At 54.2% G+C, this 17,541-nt stretch overlaps 4 protein-coding genes across 11 annotated transcripts; 3 read left to right on the top strand and 1 right to left on the bottom strand.

Annotated features, from left to right (window-relative positions):
- The first annotated feature begins 1,394 nt into the window (after nt 1–1,394).
- apoc2 (apolipoprotein C2) lies at nt 1,395–4,881 on the top strand. 8 transcript variants are annotated; one of them, XM_088621364.1, is made up of 5 exons: nt 1,464–1,495; nt 1,754–1,796; nt 2,664–2,727; nt 3,153–3,306; nt 4,013–4,881. In XM_088621364.1, the coding sequence occupies exons 3-5, from the start codon at nt 2,679–2,681 to the stop codon at nt 4,098–4,100; spliced, it is 291 nt and encodes a 96-aa protein (XP_088477490.1). In that variant the 5' UTR covers nt 1,464–1,495; nt 1,754–1,796; nt 2,664–2,678; the 3' UTR covers nt 4,101–4,881. The 8 variants fall into 8 exon arrangements, with proteins under 8 accessions (XP_088477491.1, XP_088477493.1, XP_088477492.1 ...); XM_088621365.1 differs by lacking the exons at nt 1,464–1,495; nt 1,754–1,796 and adding an exon at nt 1,395–1,452; XM_088621367.1 differs by lacking the exon at nt 1,754–1,796 and having other exon boundaries at nt 1,424–1,495.
- Nucleotides 4,882–6,322: 1,441 nt separating this feature from the next.
- Nucleotides 6,323–9,338, top strand: LOC148640314 (trypsin-like). The gene is made up of 5 exons (XM_088621318.1): nt 6,323–6,426; nt 7,223–7,385; nt 7,967–8,226; nt 8,798–8,934; nt 9,121–9,338. The coding sequence occupies exons 1-5, from the start codon at nt 6,381–6,383 to the stop codon at nt 9,268–9,270; spliced, it is 756 nt and encodes a 251-aa protein (XP_088477444.1). The 5' UTR covers nt 6,323–6,380; the 3' UTR covers nt 9,271–9,338.
- A 1,501-nt stretch (nt 9,339–10,839) lies between these two features.
- LOC148640313 (trypsin-like) lies at nt 10,840–13,263 on the top strand. The gene is made up of 5 exons (XM_088621317.1): nt 10,840–10,971; nt 11,505–11,673; nt 12,017–12,276; nt 12,767–12,903; nt 12,989–13,263. Exons 1-5 carry the CDS (start codon nt 10,932–10,934, stop codon nt 13,136–13,138), a joined length of 756 nt encoding a protein of 251 aa, XP_088477443.1. The 5' UTR covers nt 10,840–10,931; the 3' UTR covers nt 13,139–13,263.
- A 1,116-nt stretch (nt 13,264–14,379) lies between these two features.
- On the bottom strand, nt 14,380–17,346 carry LOC148640312 (trypsin-like). The gene is made up of 5 exons (XM_088621319.1): nt 17,188–17,346; nt 16,340–16,496; nt 15,986–16,245; nt 15,240–15,376; nt 14,380–14,888 (listed from the first exon to the last, which is right to left on the bottom strand). The coding sequence occupies exons 1-5, from the start codon at nt 17,228–17,230 to the stop codon at nt 14,739–14,741; spliced, it is 747 nt and encodes a 248-aa protein (XP_088477445.1). The 5' UTR covers nt 17,231–17,346; the 3' UTR covers nt 14,380–14,738.
- Between the last annotated feature and the right edge of the window lie 195 nt (nt 17,347–17,541).

Here is a 17,541-nt window from a genome sequence, read left to right as displayed (position 1 = left end):
GTGTCAGTGTGCTGGACTCCACAGGGACTAGAAGAGTCTAGAGCCTGTGACTGGGCTGTGTCAGTGTGCTGGACTCCACAGGGACTAGAAGAGTCTAGAGCCCTGTGACTGGGCTGTGTCAGTGTGCTGGACTCCACAGGGACTAGAAGAGTCTAGAGTTCTGTGACTGGGCTGTGTCAGTGTGCTGGACTCCACAGGGACTAGAAGAGTCTAGAGCCCTGTGACTGGGCTGTGTCAGTGTGCTGGACTCCACAGGGACTAGAAGAGTCTAGAGCCCTGTGACTGGGCTGTGTGTCAGTGTACTAGACTCCACAGGGACTAGAAGAGTCTAGAGCCCTGTGACTGGGCTGTGTGTCAGTGTCCTGGACTCCACAGGGACTAGAAGAGTCTAGAGCCCTGAGACTGGGCTATGTGTCAGTGTCCTGGACTCCACAGGGACTAGAAGAGTCTAGAGCCCTGTGACTGGGCTGTGTGTCAGTGTCCTGGACTCCACAGGGACTAGAAGAGTCTAGAGCCCTGAGACTGGGCTATGTGTCAGTGTACTCGAATTAGCTGTAATAGCTAATGGTCTCTGTCATGGATTGGAAATCTGGGATGTTTCAGAACCCCCAGTGTTGGCTCGGGCTGGTCCGAAGTCCAGATGGCTACATCACCTGCTCTTCTATTTACTGCTGGAGGGCTCCAGGAACACAGTAAACACTGAGGCTTAGACAAACTGACCCTTGAACCCCTGTGAATCGCTGTCCCAGCAGATGAATCGCTCCGCACAGGCCTGGAGACACTGCGTTCTAGTGCTCTAGTGCAGAATTCACAGGTCTGTGTCTCTGTAGGCAAGTCTCCTTTAAACCATCCTGAACCAGGCTCCTGGGGAGCCCCACTCCAGCCAGGTCAGAGGTCAATTCCTACCACTTGCGGTCAGTCAGACAGGCCACGTTTCACAGGTGCTTAGTGATTTTTTCTGAAACAAAACAGCCAGAGACACTCTGGCTCAAAAGATCCAACGTTCCTTCATTAAACAAATCACTCGCTTAACTGATCAATAAGCTGCAAGTGCCTCTACTGACTGGACTGGGGACCCCTGTGCTTACTGGAATGGGGCTCTCCAGGACCAGGGTTTGGGGACCCCTGTACTAACTGGACTGGGGTTCTCGGGGACGGGGTTGGGGACCCCTGTACTAACTGGACTGGGGCTCTCTGGGACCAGGGACCCCAGATCTCAATAACGAACAGCAGGTGCTTGCAGCTCCAGAAAGCAAGGGGCCGAAGGGGGGCTCACACGCGCGGCGCTGTGTGGGGAGACAACGTGTCCCAGCGGACTTGGGACTGTCCTGAGTCAACACAGGGGTCAAGAGTTAAGCTGAGCTGCACGTCAGCAAGCGCTTATCACAAGTGGCCGCGCACAGGCACGAGTACATATAGGAGAGAGAGTCTGCTCCGCGCCAGCACACACAGGTATATATAGGAGAGAGGGTCTGCTCCGCGCCAGCACACACAGGTATATATAGGAGAGAGAGTCTGCTCCGCACCAGCACACACAGGTATATATAGGAGAGAGGGTCTGCTCTGCACCAGCACACACAGGTATATATAGGAGAGAGGGTCTGCTCCGCGCCAGCACACACAGGTATATATAGGAGAGAGGGTCTGCTCTGCACCAGCACACACAGGTATATATAGGAGAGAGGGTCTGCTCCGCGCCAGCACACACAGGTATATATAGGAGAGAGGGTCTGCTCTGCACCAGCACACACAGGTATATATAGGAGAGAGGGTCTGCTCCGCGCCAGCACACACAGGTATATATAGGAGAGAGAGTCTGCTCTGCACCAGCACACACAGGTGTATATAGGAGAGAGGGTCTGCTCCGCGCCAGCACACACAGGTATATACAGTATAGGAGAGAGAGTCTGCTCTGCACCAGCACACACAGGTGTATACAGTATAGGAGAGAGTGTCTGCTCCGCACCAGCAGTCCCAGTGAGAAATTGCGCGAGGAAGGAAGTCCTGATGCTCCGCTCTCCCGCAGGGCTCCTCCTGCTGGTGGGAAGGAGTCACTGCGCCCAGCGCCACCCCCCAGGCCCCTGGGCTGCAGGTCTCCCAGGATGCACTGCAGAGGGACCCCCCCCTGGTGGGGAAGGAGACTCGCTCACTGACGCGCCTCGCGGCCCAGAGGCGTGGAATCCAGCGTGAAACAGGGGTTCGAGATCAGGGGGTGTGAGGGAGAAGGAAACTGAAAGGGGGACTTTGGCCCTGCCTCGTGGCTACAGGGTCCCGGGTTCGAATCCAGACCGGCACAGCTGAAACTTGGGAGCCTGCATGTTCCCCCTGCACTTCAGGCAGGGGTACGGGGGGGTGCGGGCTATGTGTGACTGTGTCTGCTGGGTCAGGCACAAGCACAGCAGGAAGGCAGAACTAGAGCAAGCTGGTCAGTCAGTCCCGGTCTTGTTCAACCGAAAGAGCCTCTTCATAAGACCAGGGAGTGAAGACACAGGACCCTGGAGTGGGCCGAGGATGCACGGCGACGGCCTCGTTTCTCTCTCTGTGAAATACCTTCTCGCTGTGAGCCGTGAGAGGACTCCACCTAGCGGACAGAAGGTGGAACCGCTGCTGCTGCTGCTGCGCTGCGCTTTGTTAAGGGCGCCTGTCTCTCTCTCTCTCCCCAGATCCCGACCGACACCATGAACAGGCTCCTCGCCCTGGCGGTCCTCCTGGTCCTCTGCTGCTGTGGTAAGCGCTCCGAGACCCCGAGCCACTGTCCAAACACGCCTTACCCAGCCCCGTCCGGGTGTCAGCAGAGCCTGACCCGCCAGCGAGAGCGTTTGGACCCCTGCCGCTGGCGGTTCCGGACGTAGCGGTCCGCCACGTCTTGGCCCAGCAGGAACGCGAGACGCGCATCACGGTGCTGCTGTTGAAAAAACTCCGCCTGCAGGCAGATTAGGGCTCCGCGACCGTACTGTGACCACGCAGCGAGGGCTCCCTGTGCACCCGTGACATTCACACGCGAGGCATTTTCTCGGGAGTACCGATCGGCTTTGCCGGGGACGTTGGCGCCGTCTTGTGGCGGCAGGCGGAACTACAGCGGCGCTGCGCGCCCTGTGCGTGTGTCTGAGACTCCCGGCCCCCCGTTAATCACCGTCCTGCTGCCCCCCCAGGCGCCGACAGTCTCCCCACAGAAGCCCCCCAGGAGGCCACGGACCCCCTGAAGACGGTCAGCGACACCCTGTGGTCTTACTATGACCAGACCATGAAGACGGCCACGGGCTGGGTGGACCAGGCCAAGAGCTGGAAACTGGACGACAAGGCCAGGTGTGTAGAGCCCCTCTCGCACTGACACCCCCACGCTCTGACGGACACCCCCACACTCTGACTGACACTGACACACTGACTGACACTCTGACTCACTGACACACTGACTGACCCTCTGACTCACTGACACACTGACTGACCCTCTGACACTCTGACTGACACACTGATGCTCTGACACTCTGACTCACTGACACTCTGACTGACACTCTGACTGACACACTGATGCTCTGACACTCTGACTCACTGACACTCTGACTCTCTGACTGACACTCTGACTGACACACTGATGCTCTGACACTCTGACTCACTGACACTCTGACTCTCTGACTGACACTCTGACTGACACACTGATGCTCTGACACTCTGACTCACTGACACTCTGACACTCTGACTGACACTCTGACTGACACACTGATGCTCTGACACACTGACACACTGACTGACACTCTGACACTCTGACTGACACACTGATGCTCTGACACTCTGACTCACTGACACTCTGACACTCTGACTGACACACTGATGCTCTGACACTCTGACTCACTGACACTCTGACTCTCTGACTGACACTCTGACTGACACACTGATGCTCTGACACACTGACACACTGACTGACACTCTGACACACTGACTCACTGACACTCTGATGCTCTGACACTCTGACACTCTGACTGCTTGAATTTCTCCCCCTCTTCCTCTTCCTCAGGAATGCTTATGAGGAGACTTCAAAGGCTGTGACCACGTACGCTGGAATCCTGAAGGACCAAGTTTACCACATCTTATTCACCCAGTAACCCCCTCCAGAACCCCCCCTGCCCCCTGACCCCTGACCCCTGACCCCCGAGAAAGACTCTCAGCACGGGGCGCCAGCCCTGCCCCTGACACCCCTGAGGCAGCCGGGCAGCAGCCTGGACTTCTGGGAAGAGCTTTGGAGTGCCAGCTGGAGGGTCACGGGTTCACATCCGAGGTGGGGGCACAGCTTGCAGCATTGTACCCAGAATACTCCAGCTGTGCCACACGGGGACCGGACTCATGCAGAGAACAAAACAATAAAGGGGGCATCTTCAGCCCCTGTAAGTCGCTTGGGATAAAGCCGCTGACCAACTTTATTAATTAAGCATAAGGACTACAAATTCAGAGCCTTAAGACATCCTAATCCCAGAGACAATCTCCAGTTTTCCGTAGGGTGCTATGGCTCTCTCTCTTGACGGGGATGACATCACTGCGAGAGCAGCCCACAGACACAGAGCCGTTCGACAGCTCTCCCACGTCCTCCTCCAGTCACAGACTGCGGCCGTCTCCACAGTGTGGACGTGCGGTCCTCGGTCCTGATTCCTGACCATCACGGGTGCTTTGTGATCCGCCGCTGGGCTCTGAGCTGGAGAGCGTGAGACAAACACACCCCTCCCACACACGCGCACACACACACACACACACACACACACACACACACACACACACACACACACACACACACACACACACACCCTGTCTCCCAGAATCCCTCGTCTCCTGGGGCTAGCCTGCGTGCCGCCTCGCTGAGCTCTTGCAATAAAATCTTTGCGTTTGTACAAACAGTTGTCTGGTTGTGTGTGTTCTGATCCACGATGGCTATGAACATCAACATGTGAGAAAGGTCCCGGACCAGAGCAGGACCTGGGTTTCTAGGTGGAAATACTGTCCAGACAATCAGATAGAAGCCCAGATAAACAACATGGCTGAGCAGTCTGTTCCACTCCCCCACATCTCTTTGTGTAAAGACACCCCCTCCTGTTTTCCCTGTAGTCTGCACTGGTGTGCTCTAGTTTGTGGTTCACCCTGAAGGCGCCCACTGAGTTGACTTTGATGGTTCAGAATATTTGAATCAGGCTTGAGTTGCAAGCTTTTTACTTTGTACTACATGGATTTTTTTTAATGTCCTCTTCCTTTTTCATGATGCCCTCAGTCTCTCCTACAGTAGTGCCCTGATGCCCTCAGTCTCTCCTACAGCAGTGCCCTGATGCCCTCAGTCTCTCCTACAGCAGTGCCCTGATGCCCTCAGTCTCTCCTACAGCAGTGCCCTGATGCCCTCAGTCTCTCCTACAGCAGTGCCCTGATGCCCTCAGTCTCTCCTACAACAGTGCCCTCAGTCTCTCCTACAGCAGTGCCCTGATGCCCTCAGTCTCTCCTACAGCAGTGCCCTGATGCCCTCAGTCTCTCCTACAGCAGTGTCCTGATGCCCTCAGTCTCTCCTACAGCAGTGTCCTGATGCCCTCTGTCTCTCCTACAGCAGTGTCCTCAGTCTCTCCTACAGCAGTGCCCTGATGCCCTCAGTCTCTCCTACAGCAGTGCCCTGATGCCCTCAGTCTCTCCTACAACAGTGCCCTCAGTCTCTCCTACAGCAGTGCCCTGATGCCCTCAGTCTCTCCTACAGCAATGCCCTGATGCCCTCAGTCTCTCCTACAGCAGTGTCCTGATGCCCTCAGTCTCTCCTACAGCAGTGTCCTGATGCCCTCTGTCTCTCCTACAGCAGTGTCCTCAGTCTCTCCTACAGCAGTGCCCTGATGCCCTCAGTCTCTCCTACAGCAGTGCCCTGGTGTCTTCAGTGCTCATTCCACTACGTGATTTGATTTAGGATCTTATTCTCAGAGAAACTTCTGTGGTATGGTGCAAATTCTAATGTTGTCCACCTGAAGTTGCTGTTTCACCTTTTACATATTACAGCTTTTAAAGATACTCTATATAGACATATACATATAGAAATGTACACCGTACACACTCACTGACACATACACGCAAACGCTGTGCACACAAAAATGCTGTGGGCTAAAAATGTTGAACCTCTCCCCCACACGTGTGTTGGACCTGAGATCCAGTGGGGTTTTGCACAGCTGCGCACTCACACACACACTCACACACACAGCTCTGCGGTGTGACCTTGGGAGATTAGATCTGGGGTGCTTCTGTCGGGGTGTCAGCTGCTGGCTGCGCAGTTCTTCCCACTGCAGGGAGGGGGAGGCTGTCAGGTCTGGGGGTACAAATACAGGCACTGCGCCCCCCCGACACACTGAGGATCACACAGTAAACACACAGACATGAGGGTCATTCTGCTGGCGGTGGTGCTGGTGTTGGGCTGTGCAGGTAATTATCGCCAGTGCTACCGCACTGCTGTGATCACTGAGAACTGCATAAGGGGTTCATTTACTGCGACAGGGGTTCACTCACTCTGACAGGGGTTCACTCACTGTGACAGGGGTTCACTTAGTGTGACAGGGGTTCACATACTGAGACAGGGGGTCACTCAGTGTGACAGGGGTTCACATACTGAGACAGGGGGTCACTCACTGTGACACGGGGTCACTCAGTGTGACAGGGGTTCACTCACTGTGACAGGGGTTCACATACTGAGACAGGGGTTCACTCAGTGTGACAGGGGTTCACATACTGAGACAGGGGTTCACATACTGAGACAGGGGGTCACTCAGTGTGACAGGGGTTCACTCACTGTGACAGGGGTTCACATACTGAGACAGGGGTTCACTCAGTGTGACAGGGGTTCACTCACTTTGACAGGGGTTCACATACTGAGACAGGGGTTCACATACTGAGACAGGGGGTCACTCAGTGTGACAGGGGTTCACATACTGAGACAGGGGTTCACTCAGTGTGACAGGGGTTCACTCACTGTGACAGGGGTTCACTCAGTGTGACAGGGGTTCACTCACTGTGACAGGGGTTCACATACTGAGACAGGGGTTCACTCAGTGTGACAGGGGTTCACTCAGTGTGACAGGGGTTCACTCAGTGTGACAAGGGTTCACCCAGTGTGACAGGGGTTCACTCACTGTGACAGGGGAGACACGGAAGCCCTCCAGCTTGGACTGGGTTTGTGTGCACAGTCAGCAGTGACACTGTCGCTGCCCTCTGCCTCTCTCAGGGGCAGTCCCAGTGGAGGATGAGCGCATCGTGAACGGGTTCGAGTGTCGCCCCCACTCTCAGCCCTGGCAGGTCTTCCTCACCTACAATGGGGGGAACCGCTGGTGCGGGGGCTCCCTGATCAACCAGCGGTGGGTAGTGTCAGCGGCTCACTGTTACAAACCGTGAGTATCCCAGCCTGTCTGTCTCTCCATCTGTTAATGTACTGGAGTGTCCAGTCAGTGTGTCTGTATGAACCCCTCTCTCTCAGTGCAGTGTTAATGTACTGGAGTGTCCAGTCAGTGTGTGTGTATTAACCCCTCTCTCTCTCAGTGCAGTGTTAATGTACTGGAGTGTCCAGTCAGTGTGTGTGTATTAACCCCTCTCTCTCTCAGTGCAGTGTTAATGTACTGGAGTGTCCAGTCAGTGTGTCTGTATTAACCCCTCTCTCTCAGTGTAGTGTTAATGTACTGGAGTGTCCAGTCAGTGTGTCTGTATTAACCCCTCTCTCTCTCAGTGCAGTGTTCATGTACTGGAGTGTCCAGTCAGTGTGTCTGTATTAACCCCTCTCTCTCTAAGTGCAGTGTTAATGTACTGGAGTGTCCAGTCAGTGTGTCTGTATTAACCCATCTCTCTCTCAGTGCAGTGTTAATGTACTGGAGTGTCCAGTCAGTGTGTCTGTATGAACCCCTCTCTCTCTCAGTGCAGTGTTAATGTACTGGAGTGTCCAGTCAGTGTCCAGCTGGTCAGCTTGTCTCTCTCTCAGGCCCAGCTCTCTGGAAGTCCACCTCGGAGAACATGACACGACCCGGGTCGAGGGTACAGAGCAGCGGTTCTGGGTGTCCAAGGCCATCCCCCACCCCTTCTACAACTCCCAGACCCTGGACAATGACATCATGCTGATCAAGCTGGCCCAGCCTGCCCAGTTCACCCAGTATGTGCGCCCCATCGCACTGCCCACCAGCTGCCCCCCGCCGGGCACCCAGTGCTTGGTGTCGGGTTGGGGCAATCTGATCACCAACGGGGGTAAAGACAGCATTAATTTGAGCAGTAGTAACACTAGTAATAGGGTCAGTAATAACAGTAGTAATAGAGAGGGTATTAACAATAATAACACATACAGTTATAACAGAAATAGTAACAATAGGAAAAGAGACAGTAGGAAGAATAGTAATAGAGAAGTTAATAACAGTAGTTTTAGGGACAGTTATAACAAACAGTAACAACAGTAAAAGAGATGGTAATAACATTAGTGAATAGGGACAGTCATAACAGAAACAGTAACAGTAGTAATATGGGCAGTAAGAACAGCAGTAAGGACAATATTAGAATGGAACTAACAAAAGAAATAAAGACTGTAACAGCAGTAATAACAATAGTAATAAGGACAGTAATAACAACAGTCATAACTAGTAAAAGGGACAATTATAACAGACATTTTAGCAACAGTAATAGGGGCAGTAATAACAGCAGTAATGATGGTAATTAACACAGTAATAACATCATTAAGGACAGTAGTATTTGGAACAGTTGCAAACCAGGCCCATTCTAAACTGATCCCATTATTAACCAGCGCAGTGTGCCTGCTGTCTTCCAGTCCAGTACCCCCACACCCTGCAGTGCCTGGACCAGCCCATTATCGATGACGACACCTGCCGCCGCGCCTACCCCTACTACTACACTGACAACATGGTATGTTCCGGATTCATGCAGGGCGGAGCCAGCAGCTGCCAGGTGAGTCAGTGTCCAGTCACTAGCTTCCAGGTCTCACTGTCCTCAGTGCCAGTGTTAGCCAGTGTCCAGTGTCCAATGTCCAGTGTCCAGTCCTCAGTGTCAGCCAGTGTCCAGTGTCCAGTCCTCAGTGTCAGTGTCAGCCAGTGTCCAGTCACCAGTATTAACTCGTCTCTCTCCCTCTCTCAGGGTGACTCGGGGGGCCCCCTGGTCTGTAACGGGCAGCTGCAGGGCGTGGTGTCCTGGGGGTACGACTGTGCCGAGCCTGGACACCCCAGTGTCTACGTGCGTGTGTGCCGCTACAACGACTGGATCAGGGACGTCATGGCGTACAACTGAGAGCTGGCGCCCGCCTCTCTCCGGCTGCGCCTCGCTGTCTGAAATAAAGACGATACACCGTGCTCAGACACGCAGGCTCTGCTTCCGTTCTTGGTAAACGTGGTGCTCAGAGGGCTTGCTGTGTGCTCGCTCTCACCCGACTTCACACCCGACTGGACCCTGGTCCTGTAGGAGAAAAAAAATACGAGGTTTACTTATTTATTAGTATCTGTTCACAGTACTCTCTCTATCAGATAGATACAGTACAGTAGTATCTGTTCACAGTACTCCCTCTATCAGATAGATACAGTAGTATCTGTTCACAGTGCTCCCTCTATCAGATAGATACAGTAGTATCTGTTCACAGTACTCCCTCTATCAGATAGATACAGTAGTATCTGTTCACAGTGCTCTCTCTATCAGATAGATACAGTAGTATCTGTTCACAGTACTCCCTCTATCAGATAGATACAGTAGTATCTGTTCACAGTACTCCCTCTATCAGACAGATACAGTAGTATCTGTTCACAGTGCTCTCTCTATCAGACAGATACAGTAGTATCTGTTAGCAGTATATTAGTATCTTTCAGCAGTAAGATCTCCTTCACACAAACACCTCTCCCACTGAACGTCATGAGGGAATTTGGAATCAATCAGCAGTATTATTTATTAACTAATTAACGCCAGCCATTTGCAAAGAGTAAAAGAGAATGGTCTTTGTCACTCTCTACTGGCACAGAAGCCTGAGAAGAATGAAAATAAAAATTCAGGTTACACACTACTACTCACGTTTGTGGAGGGTTCAAAATATTTTGGTATTAAAGTGGGTGTAGAAACCAAGAGATTCGAGCCTGAAGTGTTCGTTCGTCCAGCCAAGCTTTACTGTATGCAAACAAGGAACCACAATAAGCACCATAATAGTTATAGTACCGATCGCAGCTCAAAGTGGATATGGTCCTACAGAACTTATATATACGTTCCCCCCCCACACCCCCCTCCTCCTCCCTCCTGTCTTTGATGTAACCGAAGGAAATAGAAACCTTCCTTTGTCATCAGGAGCTTAGTGTGAACATGTACCATTTGGGTAAACATTCACCATTTGGGGGTCAGTACAGGGGGGAAGGCCTCTGTGATCAAGCAGGCGTGATGGTTACAGTTCAGCATGGAAAAGCCGTTAGCAGGCTCCATCATGGGGGAGAGGGTGGGGGTGCGACCGTGCTTGTTTTCCCAAGAGGAACTGCATTTACAAGTAAGAACAGGTGGCACTACTTTACACAAAGAGTGGTGGGAGTGTGGAACAAGCTCCCCAGCCATGGTGTTGAAGCCCATAGCCTGGATTCCTTCAAGAAACGGCTTCATAAGGTCCTGGGATCAATTAACTACTAACGACGGAGCAGCTCCATTTTCTTGAGGATTCCCTCTTTTTTAAATTCCTGGAGTCATGGTTAATCTGCCCACTCAGGCATGAGGAGCAGGAGTGTGTGGGCTGGCCCAGGTGCAAGGCTCCCACGCCTCTGGCTGACCCCGCTCTCAGAGGGGCCTAAGAATAGCCTGTGTTGCCCCTCCTCAACGCCGCAGGGGCAGGTGTGCAGATAAGGCCCGCCTGTGCACAGGTGCAGGGGGCTGTATATTAGTGCCCTGCTCCTTGCCAGACCCCCAGTGCAGCACCCAGCTCAGGTGAGATGAGGAGATTCCTGTTCGCAGTGCTGGTCGCCACTGCAGGTGAGGGAAACACACCTGTCTGTCTGTCTCTTTGTCTGTCTGCCTGACTGTCTCTGACAGACATTTACACTACAAATACTTTATAGGACATTTATATACAGCATAAAACACATAGAACATTATTGAGAGACAGGCTCATTGTTCCTCAGGCTGGGACAGGAGATCACACACTGTATTCTTATTATTGAGAGACAGGCTCACTGTCTGTTCCTCAGGCTGGGACAGGAGTAGCAGGATTTGGAGTTGCTGTGATTTTGGCAGGTGTGTGAATTCTGGGATAAGATTTGTTAATTTGGGGAAGACTGTGCCTTCTCTCTCAGTGCCTTCACTGCCAGCTCAAAACTCCCAGATGAGCTGATGGTGAGACCGAGATATGTGTAGCTGGATGTTGCTCCAGTGTGTTGTTGAGTGTGAAGTTGTACTTGTTTCCCTGAGTACTGACTTTCTTCTGGAAAACCATGACGCAGGTCTTGTCCAGACTGACTCTCTCTGTGCTCGATCTCTCGTGACTGTGGCTCTGTGCTCTGTGCCAGTGGCCAGCGCCCCTGGTGGAGATGATGACAAGATTATCGGGGGGTACGAGTGTCGCCCCCACTCCCAGCCCTGGCAGGTCTACCTCACCTACGACAACGGGCAGCGCTGGTGTGGGGGGTCCCTGATCAACGAGTGGTGGGTGGTGTCAGCTGCACACTGCTACATACCGTGAGTCCTGTTGTGTGTCCACTACACACTGCTACACACCGCTACACTGCTACACACTGCTGGACACTGTTAGACACTGCTACACACTGCTGGACACTGTAAGACACTGCTACACACTGCTGGACACTGTTAGACACTGCTACACACTGCTGGACACTGTAAGACACTGCTACACACTGCTGGACACTGTAAGACACTGCTACACACTGCTGGAAACTGTTAGACACTGCTACACACTGCGAGTCCTCTGCCTGCCTGTGTCGCAGCAGGGGTCGTGCTGTGTGCTTGTGTGTCTGTGGATCTTACAGTCCAACACACTGAGCCCCCTCCCCGCCCCCCCCAGACCACCGCGCCTGGAGGTGCACCTGGGCGAGCACCACCTGTTCCGGGACGAGGGCTCCGAGCAGCACATTCCAGCAGCCAAGGTCATCCGACACCCCGGCTACAACGAGCGCACCACCGACAACGACTTCATGCTGATCAAACTGCGGCAGGCGGCACGCCTCAACCAGTACGTCCAGCCCATCGCCCTGGCGACCAGCTGCGTCACCGCGGGGACCCCGTGCCTCGTCTCCGGGTGGGGCAACCAGCTGACCAATGACGGTGAGGGGTGGAGCCTGGAAGGGGTCTGAGGGAGGGCTCTGTTTCCCTGGAGACAGAGGAAGTGCTGTTGTCCGAAAAGCAGGCAGATAAACAGAGACAAGGCAATGTGGGAAAGAGATTTTTCTTTCTTTGGCATGCAGTATACACTGTATAAACCGCAGAAATTCTGTGGTCTGTGTCCATCTGTCTCGACACCTGTCGCTCTTTCTTCCTCTCGCCCCTGTCCCCATTGGTGACCCTTTGCCCTCTGTGTGACCTTTGCCCTCTGTGCGTGACCTTTGCCCTCTGTGTGTGCTCTAGTGAACTACGCCTCGGTGCTGCAGTGCCTGAACCTGCCGGTCCTCAGCGATGACATTTATTCTCTGTGAGACCTTTCCCCTCTGTGTGATAGTTTCCCCCATGTGTGACCTTTTCCCCCTGTGTGTGACCCCTGCCCCCTGTGTGTGACCCCTGCCCTCTGTGTGACCTTTGCCCTCTGTGTGCGCTCTAGTGAACTACGCCTCGGTGCTGCAGTGCCTGAACCTGCCGGTCCTCAGCGATGGCCAGTGCAGGAGCTCCTATGGCAGTCAGATCACCCAGAACATGTTCTGCGCCGGGTACCTGGAGGGGGGCAAGGACTCCTGCCAGGTGAGCCCGCGGGCACAGACAAGCCTGCCGCCCAGCCCGGTCGGACGAGTCCACACTGACCCCCCGCTCTCTCTCCCTCTCTCAGGGTGACTCTGGGGGCCCCCTGGTCTGCAACGGGCAGCTGCAGGGCGTGGTGTCCTGGGGGTACGGCTGTGCCCAGAGTGGGTACCCCGGCGTCTACGCCAAGGTCTGCCGCTACGCTGCCTGGGTGGAGCACATCCTGGCCACGAGCTGAGGGGCCCCGCGGGGCTCCAGGCAGGGGCCAGCGCTGCCCATCTACCTGCTCCTCTCCGGGCCACACGACTCATGTAACAACCCCCCCCCCGTGTGACCACCAGCCACAATAAACGAGCAGCCCGACTTGTGTCTTTGCCCCTCTCCTGTCTCTCGCTCCCCTTGACGGGACTCCCAGCATGCACCGAGCTGAGCCGCAGGGCGTTGGCTTCACCACTAGGGAGATTTCAGGGGACCCCGGGAGAACTGTGGGAGACTGCCCTGGTGTGGGAGGTGGGGGCAATAAGCTTAGCAGACAGAGGAGGGGCAGCAGTGTTGTTCGTGGGGGGGGGATCGGGGGCAGCAGTTGATTGTCCCAACAAGACGGGGGTCACAGGCGGAAGGTGAGTTTCAATCAGCCAGGTGAGAGGGCACTGGCTCCACAGGTGACCAGGTGCAGTGTCTTTCTCCAGCCACAACCCTCCACCCAGCCTGGGACGCTGGCTCCCACTCTACATTCCCAGTCGGCTTCCCAGTCTACAAGCACCGAACCACGGACAGAGTCGCAGGGGCAGTGACGCTCGTAACACTCATCTACTCTGAAGGGAAAACACCGGTCCTGACCCTTGACCTCTGACCACCTAACTCTGAACTCTGACTCCTCTCCTGAACTGTAACCCCTGCGGCTCACCTCGGCCCTATACTCAACACTGAACCTCTAGTGCTGACACCGGGATCGAGACCCTGGTCCCTTATCCCGAGTCCTGCTCTCTGACCTCTGGCCCCTGACCTCTAGGTGGCGTTTATAAAGAAAACAAGCACAATGTTTTGGCTGTGGAGCTTCCTCAGACTCTCTTTACCTTCCGGCCTGGAACGAGCCCTTCCCTGCTCCGTGGTGACAGAAATTGCCCTACTGTATATCCACAGCAGCTGTCAGTGTCCCATGAGAAAGAACAGGGAAAGCACGCGCAGAGCTGCACTGCGGGAGTCGGGGTATTACCCTCAGACACACGGACACACACAGGCAACTGCGAGGCGTCTGAGCCCTTGAACAAGGTTCGGGTCTAGGTGGATGACAGATGGACTGCCCGACCAATGACAGCAAGGCCTGCTTCTGCTTTTGTCTGCCTGACCAGCCAACCAGACGGCTCGAAGGGGCTGCCTGCCCCTCCCCTGGGGCTCGTGTGGGCGGAGCAGAGACCGATCCCCGCCCACTGGCGTTTCAGGTGTCAGTGTCAGAAACAGGACAACATGCAGAGGGACTTCATTAAAGAGCTTTATTGTTCCTTCAGTCATTTCCCCAGCCAAGGAAGTCACTGTAGCTTTCCTTCCTTTGTCTAGCTCAAGGAGAGAGAGGGGAGAGAGAGAGGAGAGAGAGGAGATAGGAAGAGAGGGGAGAGAGGGGAGAGAGGGGAGAGAGGGAGGGAAGAGGAGAGAGGGTAGTGAGGGAGATAGGGAAGAGGAGAGAGAGGGGAGAGAGGAGATGGGGAGAGAGGGGAGAGAGGGGAGAGAGAAGGGGGAGAGGAAAGAGATAGGAGATAGGGAGAGTGGAGAGAGTGGAGAGAGTGGGGAGAGAGGGGAGAGAGGGAGATAGGGAAGAGGAGAGAGGGAGAGAGGTGGGCTCAGTTGGCAGCCATGGTGCTGGTGATCCAGGACAGCAGGCTGCAGATCTTGGTGTAGACGCCAGGGTAGCCGGGTTGAGCACAGCCCTGACCCCAGGACACCAGGCCCTGCAGCTCTCCTCCGCACACCAGGGGGCTGCCGGAGTCGCCCTGCGGGGACACACAGAGAGGCCGGGCTGCTGATTCAGCGGCTGACAGCGCCTCCTGCTGGCAGGGGTCTGGCAGGACACGGCCTCCAGCAGAAACTGGGCCAGGGAGGAGCGTGGTGCTGGCCCAGTTCCAGCACGGATCCGGACCTTTCAGAGTCACGGCCACAGAACAGGAAGCGCCCGTTTAATAAACGACGTCGACGTCAGACCTGCTGAACGACGTTTTGATTGTTATGGAAATCTAAGGGTGCAATGAATACTGGCTCAGAAACGTGAGAACTGAGACTTGCTCAGCGCTGCCCCCTGGGGGGCGCGGGCAAGAGTGTACAGTGAGCGGTGTGGCGGTACACACATTGCAGGCGTCTCTCCCTCCTTCCAGGTAGCCAGCGCACATCATGGTGCTGGTGATCATCCCAGGATAGGCTGTCTCACACTGGGCCTGGCTGAGGACAGGAACCTCCAGACACTGCAGGACAGTGGCACCATTCGCTTGGGGAGAGAGAGGAGAGAGAGACAGGAGAGTGAGAGAGGAGAGAGAGGACAGAGAAAGACAGGAGAGTGAGAGAGGAGAGAGAGACAGGAGAGTGAGAGAGGAGAGAGAGGAGAGAGAGAGACAGGAGAGTGAGAGAGGAGAGAGAAGAGAGAGAAAGACAGGAGAGTGAGAGAGGAGAGAGAGGAGAGAGACAGGAGAGTAAGAGAGGAGAGAGAGACAGGAGAGTAAGAGAGGAGAGAGAGGAGAGAGAAAGACAGGAGAGTGAGAGAGGAGAGAGAGACAGGAGAGTAAGAGAGGAGAGAGAGGAGAGAGAAAGACAGAAGAGTGAGAGAGGAGAGAGAAAGACAGGAGAGTGAGAGAGGAGAGACAGAAGAGAGAGGAGAGAGAGGAGAGAGACAGGAGAGTGAGAGAGGAGAGAGAGACAGGAGAGTAAGAGAGGAGAGAGAGGAGAAAGAGAAAAGAGCAGAGAATTTCAAGAGCAGAGAGGGAGAGAAATAAGAAAAAGATGAGAGAGGAGAGTTAGAGTAGAGAGGAGAGAGAGTCAGAGGAGGGCAGGAGGAGAGGGGGAGACACAGAGGAGTTAAGACCTGACCCCCTCTCCTCACCTCCGTCCGTCTGCATGCTGCCCCAGCCTGACACCACACAACTCTGCCCCGCTCTGGGGCAGCCCGAGGGCAGGCTGATGGGCCGCACGGCGCCGGTGAGCCGGGCCGGGTGGAAGAGCTTGATCATCATGATGTCGTGGTCCAGGGTCTGGTAGTCGTAGGAGGGGTGCCACACGATGGTGTTGGTCTTCATCAGCTGCTCCGTGCCCTCGAACCTGCGCACGTTGTGTTCTCCCAGAATCACCTGCATGTAGTAGGGGCTGCGAGTGGGGAGAGGAGAGGAGAGCCCGTGTACACAGCGCACCAGACCCGCCAGCCTCTCCTCCGCGGCACAGGCACGAGGGCGTTACTCACTTGTACCAGCAGTGGGCGACGGAGAGCACCCACTGGTCGTTGATGAGGACACCCCCGCAGAAGTGATAGCCGTAGTTGAGGGAGGCCATCCAGGGCTTGGAGTTCGGGGTGCACTCCTGTCCCCCAATGATCCTCCCGTCCTCCATGGGGACGGCCACTGTAAGAGACCCACAGTCCGTCAGGACACGCCTTTTCTCAACATGTGGGACTGGACAAACTAGCAGCATGCAACTGTACCAGTAATATCAGGAGTCATAACATCAGCAGCAGTAATAACAGTACCAGCAGCAGTAACAGTGTCAGTAATAAGAGTATCAGCAGCAGAAACAGTATCAGTAATATTAGGAGTAATAACATCAGCAGTAGTAATAACAGCAGTAATGAGAGTAGCAGCAGCAGTAACAGTATCAGTAATATCAGTAGTAATAACAGCAGCGGTAGTAATAACAGTAGTAATAAGAGTATGATCAGCAGTAACAGTATCAGTAACAAGAGCAGCAGCAGCAGTAACAGTATCAGTAATATTAGGAGTAATAACAGCAGCAGTAGTAATAACAGTAATAATGAGTATCAGCAGCAGTAACACTATCAGTAATATCAGTAGTAATAACAGCAGCGGTAGTAATAACAGTAGTAATAAGAGTATGATCAGCAGTAACAGTATCAGTAACAAGAGCAGCAGCAGCAGTAACAGTATCAGTAATATCAGTAGTAATAACAGTAATAATGAGTATCAGCAGCAGTAACACTATCAGTAATATCAGTAGTAATAACAGCAGCGGTAGTAATAACAGTAGTAATAAGAGTATCAGCAGCAGTAACAGCTGCTGCAGCTCCTCTCTTTTTACCAGCAGCTCCGAAGAGCAGTAGCAGAACCAGGTCTCTCATCATGTCCAGCAGGTGTGGGCGGTGTGCTTCAGGAGGCAGAAGACCTGTGCCTGTCTTTTATACCCCTCTCCCCTCTCCCTGGTTAATGGATAACCTACACAATCGCACTTTCTCTTCTTAAACAAGCGCAGGACCTGACTGTCGGAGCTGAAGTTGTTTATGAAGAAAAGAGAAAAGTCCCCAGACCAGGGTAGGTCATGGGCAGGCTGAGCCACATGGCAGTCTCACACAGCTCAGGGTCAGCCCAGGGCCAGCGCAGGGCCAGAGCAGGGCCATCTGACAGCCAGTGTAAGATCAGCCCAGGGGAGATCGAG

The sequence above is a fragment of the Lepisosteus platostomus genome, chromosome 26 (genome assembly GCF_059453375.1).
Source record: "Lepisosteus platostomus isolate fLepPlt1 chromosome 26, fLepPlt1.hap1, whole genome shotgun sequence".
In the NCBI taxonomy this organism is placed as follows: Eukaryota; Metazoa; Chordata; class Actinopteri; order Semionotiformes; family Lepisosteidae; genus Lepisosteus; species Lepisosteus platostomus.
The sequence above is the reverse complement of the archived record's forward strand: the minus strand, read 5'-3'. Positions and strand labels throughout refer to the sequence as shown.

Coding starts and splice junctions, on each gene's coding strand:
- apoc2 (XM_088621365.1), top strand. CDS start 2,679: ATGAACAGGCTCCTCGCCCTGGCGGTCCTCCTGGTCCTCTGCTGCTGT. Junction 2,728..3,152: donor CCTGGTCCTCTGCTGCTGTG/GTAAGCGCTCCG, acceptor CTGCCCCCCCAG/GCGCCGACAGTCTCCCCACA. Junction 3,307..4,012: donor AAACTGGACGACAAGGCCAG/GTGTGTAGAGCC, acceptor CCTCTTCCTCAG/GAATGCTTATGAGGAGACTT.
- LOC148640314 (XM_088621318.1), top strand. CDS start 6,381: ATGAGGGTCATTCTGCTGGCGGTGGTGCTGGTGTTGGGCTGTGCAG. Junction 6,427..7,222: donor GCTGGTGTTGGGCTGTGCAG/GTAATTATCGCC, acceptor TGCCTCTCTCAG/GGGCAGTCCCAGTGGAGGAT. Junction 8,227..8,797: donor CAATCTGATCACCAACGGGG/GTAAAGACAGCA, acceptor GCTGTCTTCCAG/TCCAGTACCCCCACACCCTG.
- LOC148640313 (XM_088621317.1), top strand. CDS start 10,932: ATGAGGAGATTCCTGTTCGCAGTGCTGGTCGCCACTGCAG. Junction 10,972..11,504: donor AGTGCTGGTCGCCACTGCAG/GTGAGGGAAACA, acceptor GCTCTGTGCCAG/TGGCCAGCGCCCCTGGTGGA. Junction 12,277..12,766: donor CAACCAGCTGACCAATGACG/GTGAGGGGTGGA, acceptor TGTGCGCTCTAG/TGAACTACGCCTCGGTGCTG.
- LOC148640312 (XM_088621319.1), bottom strand. CDS start 17,230: ATGATGAGAGACCTGGTTCTGCTACTGCTCTTCGGAGCTGCTG. Junction 16,497..17,187: donor ACTGCTCTTCGGAGCTGCTG/GTAAAAAGAGAG, acceptor GGTCTCTTACAG/TGGCCGTCCCCATGGAGGAC. Junction 15,377..15,985: donor CAGCATGCAGACGGACGGAG/GTGAGGAGAGGG, acceptor TCTCTCCCCAAG/CGAATGGTGCCACTGTCCTG.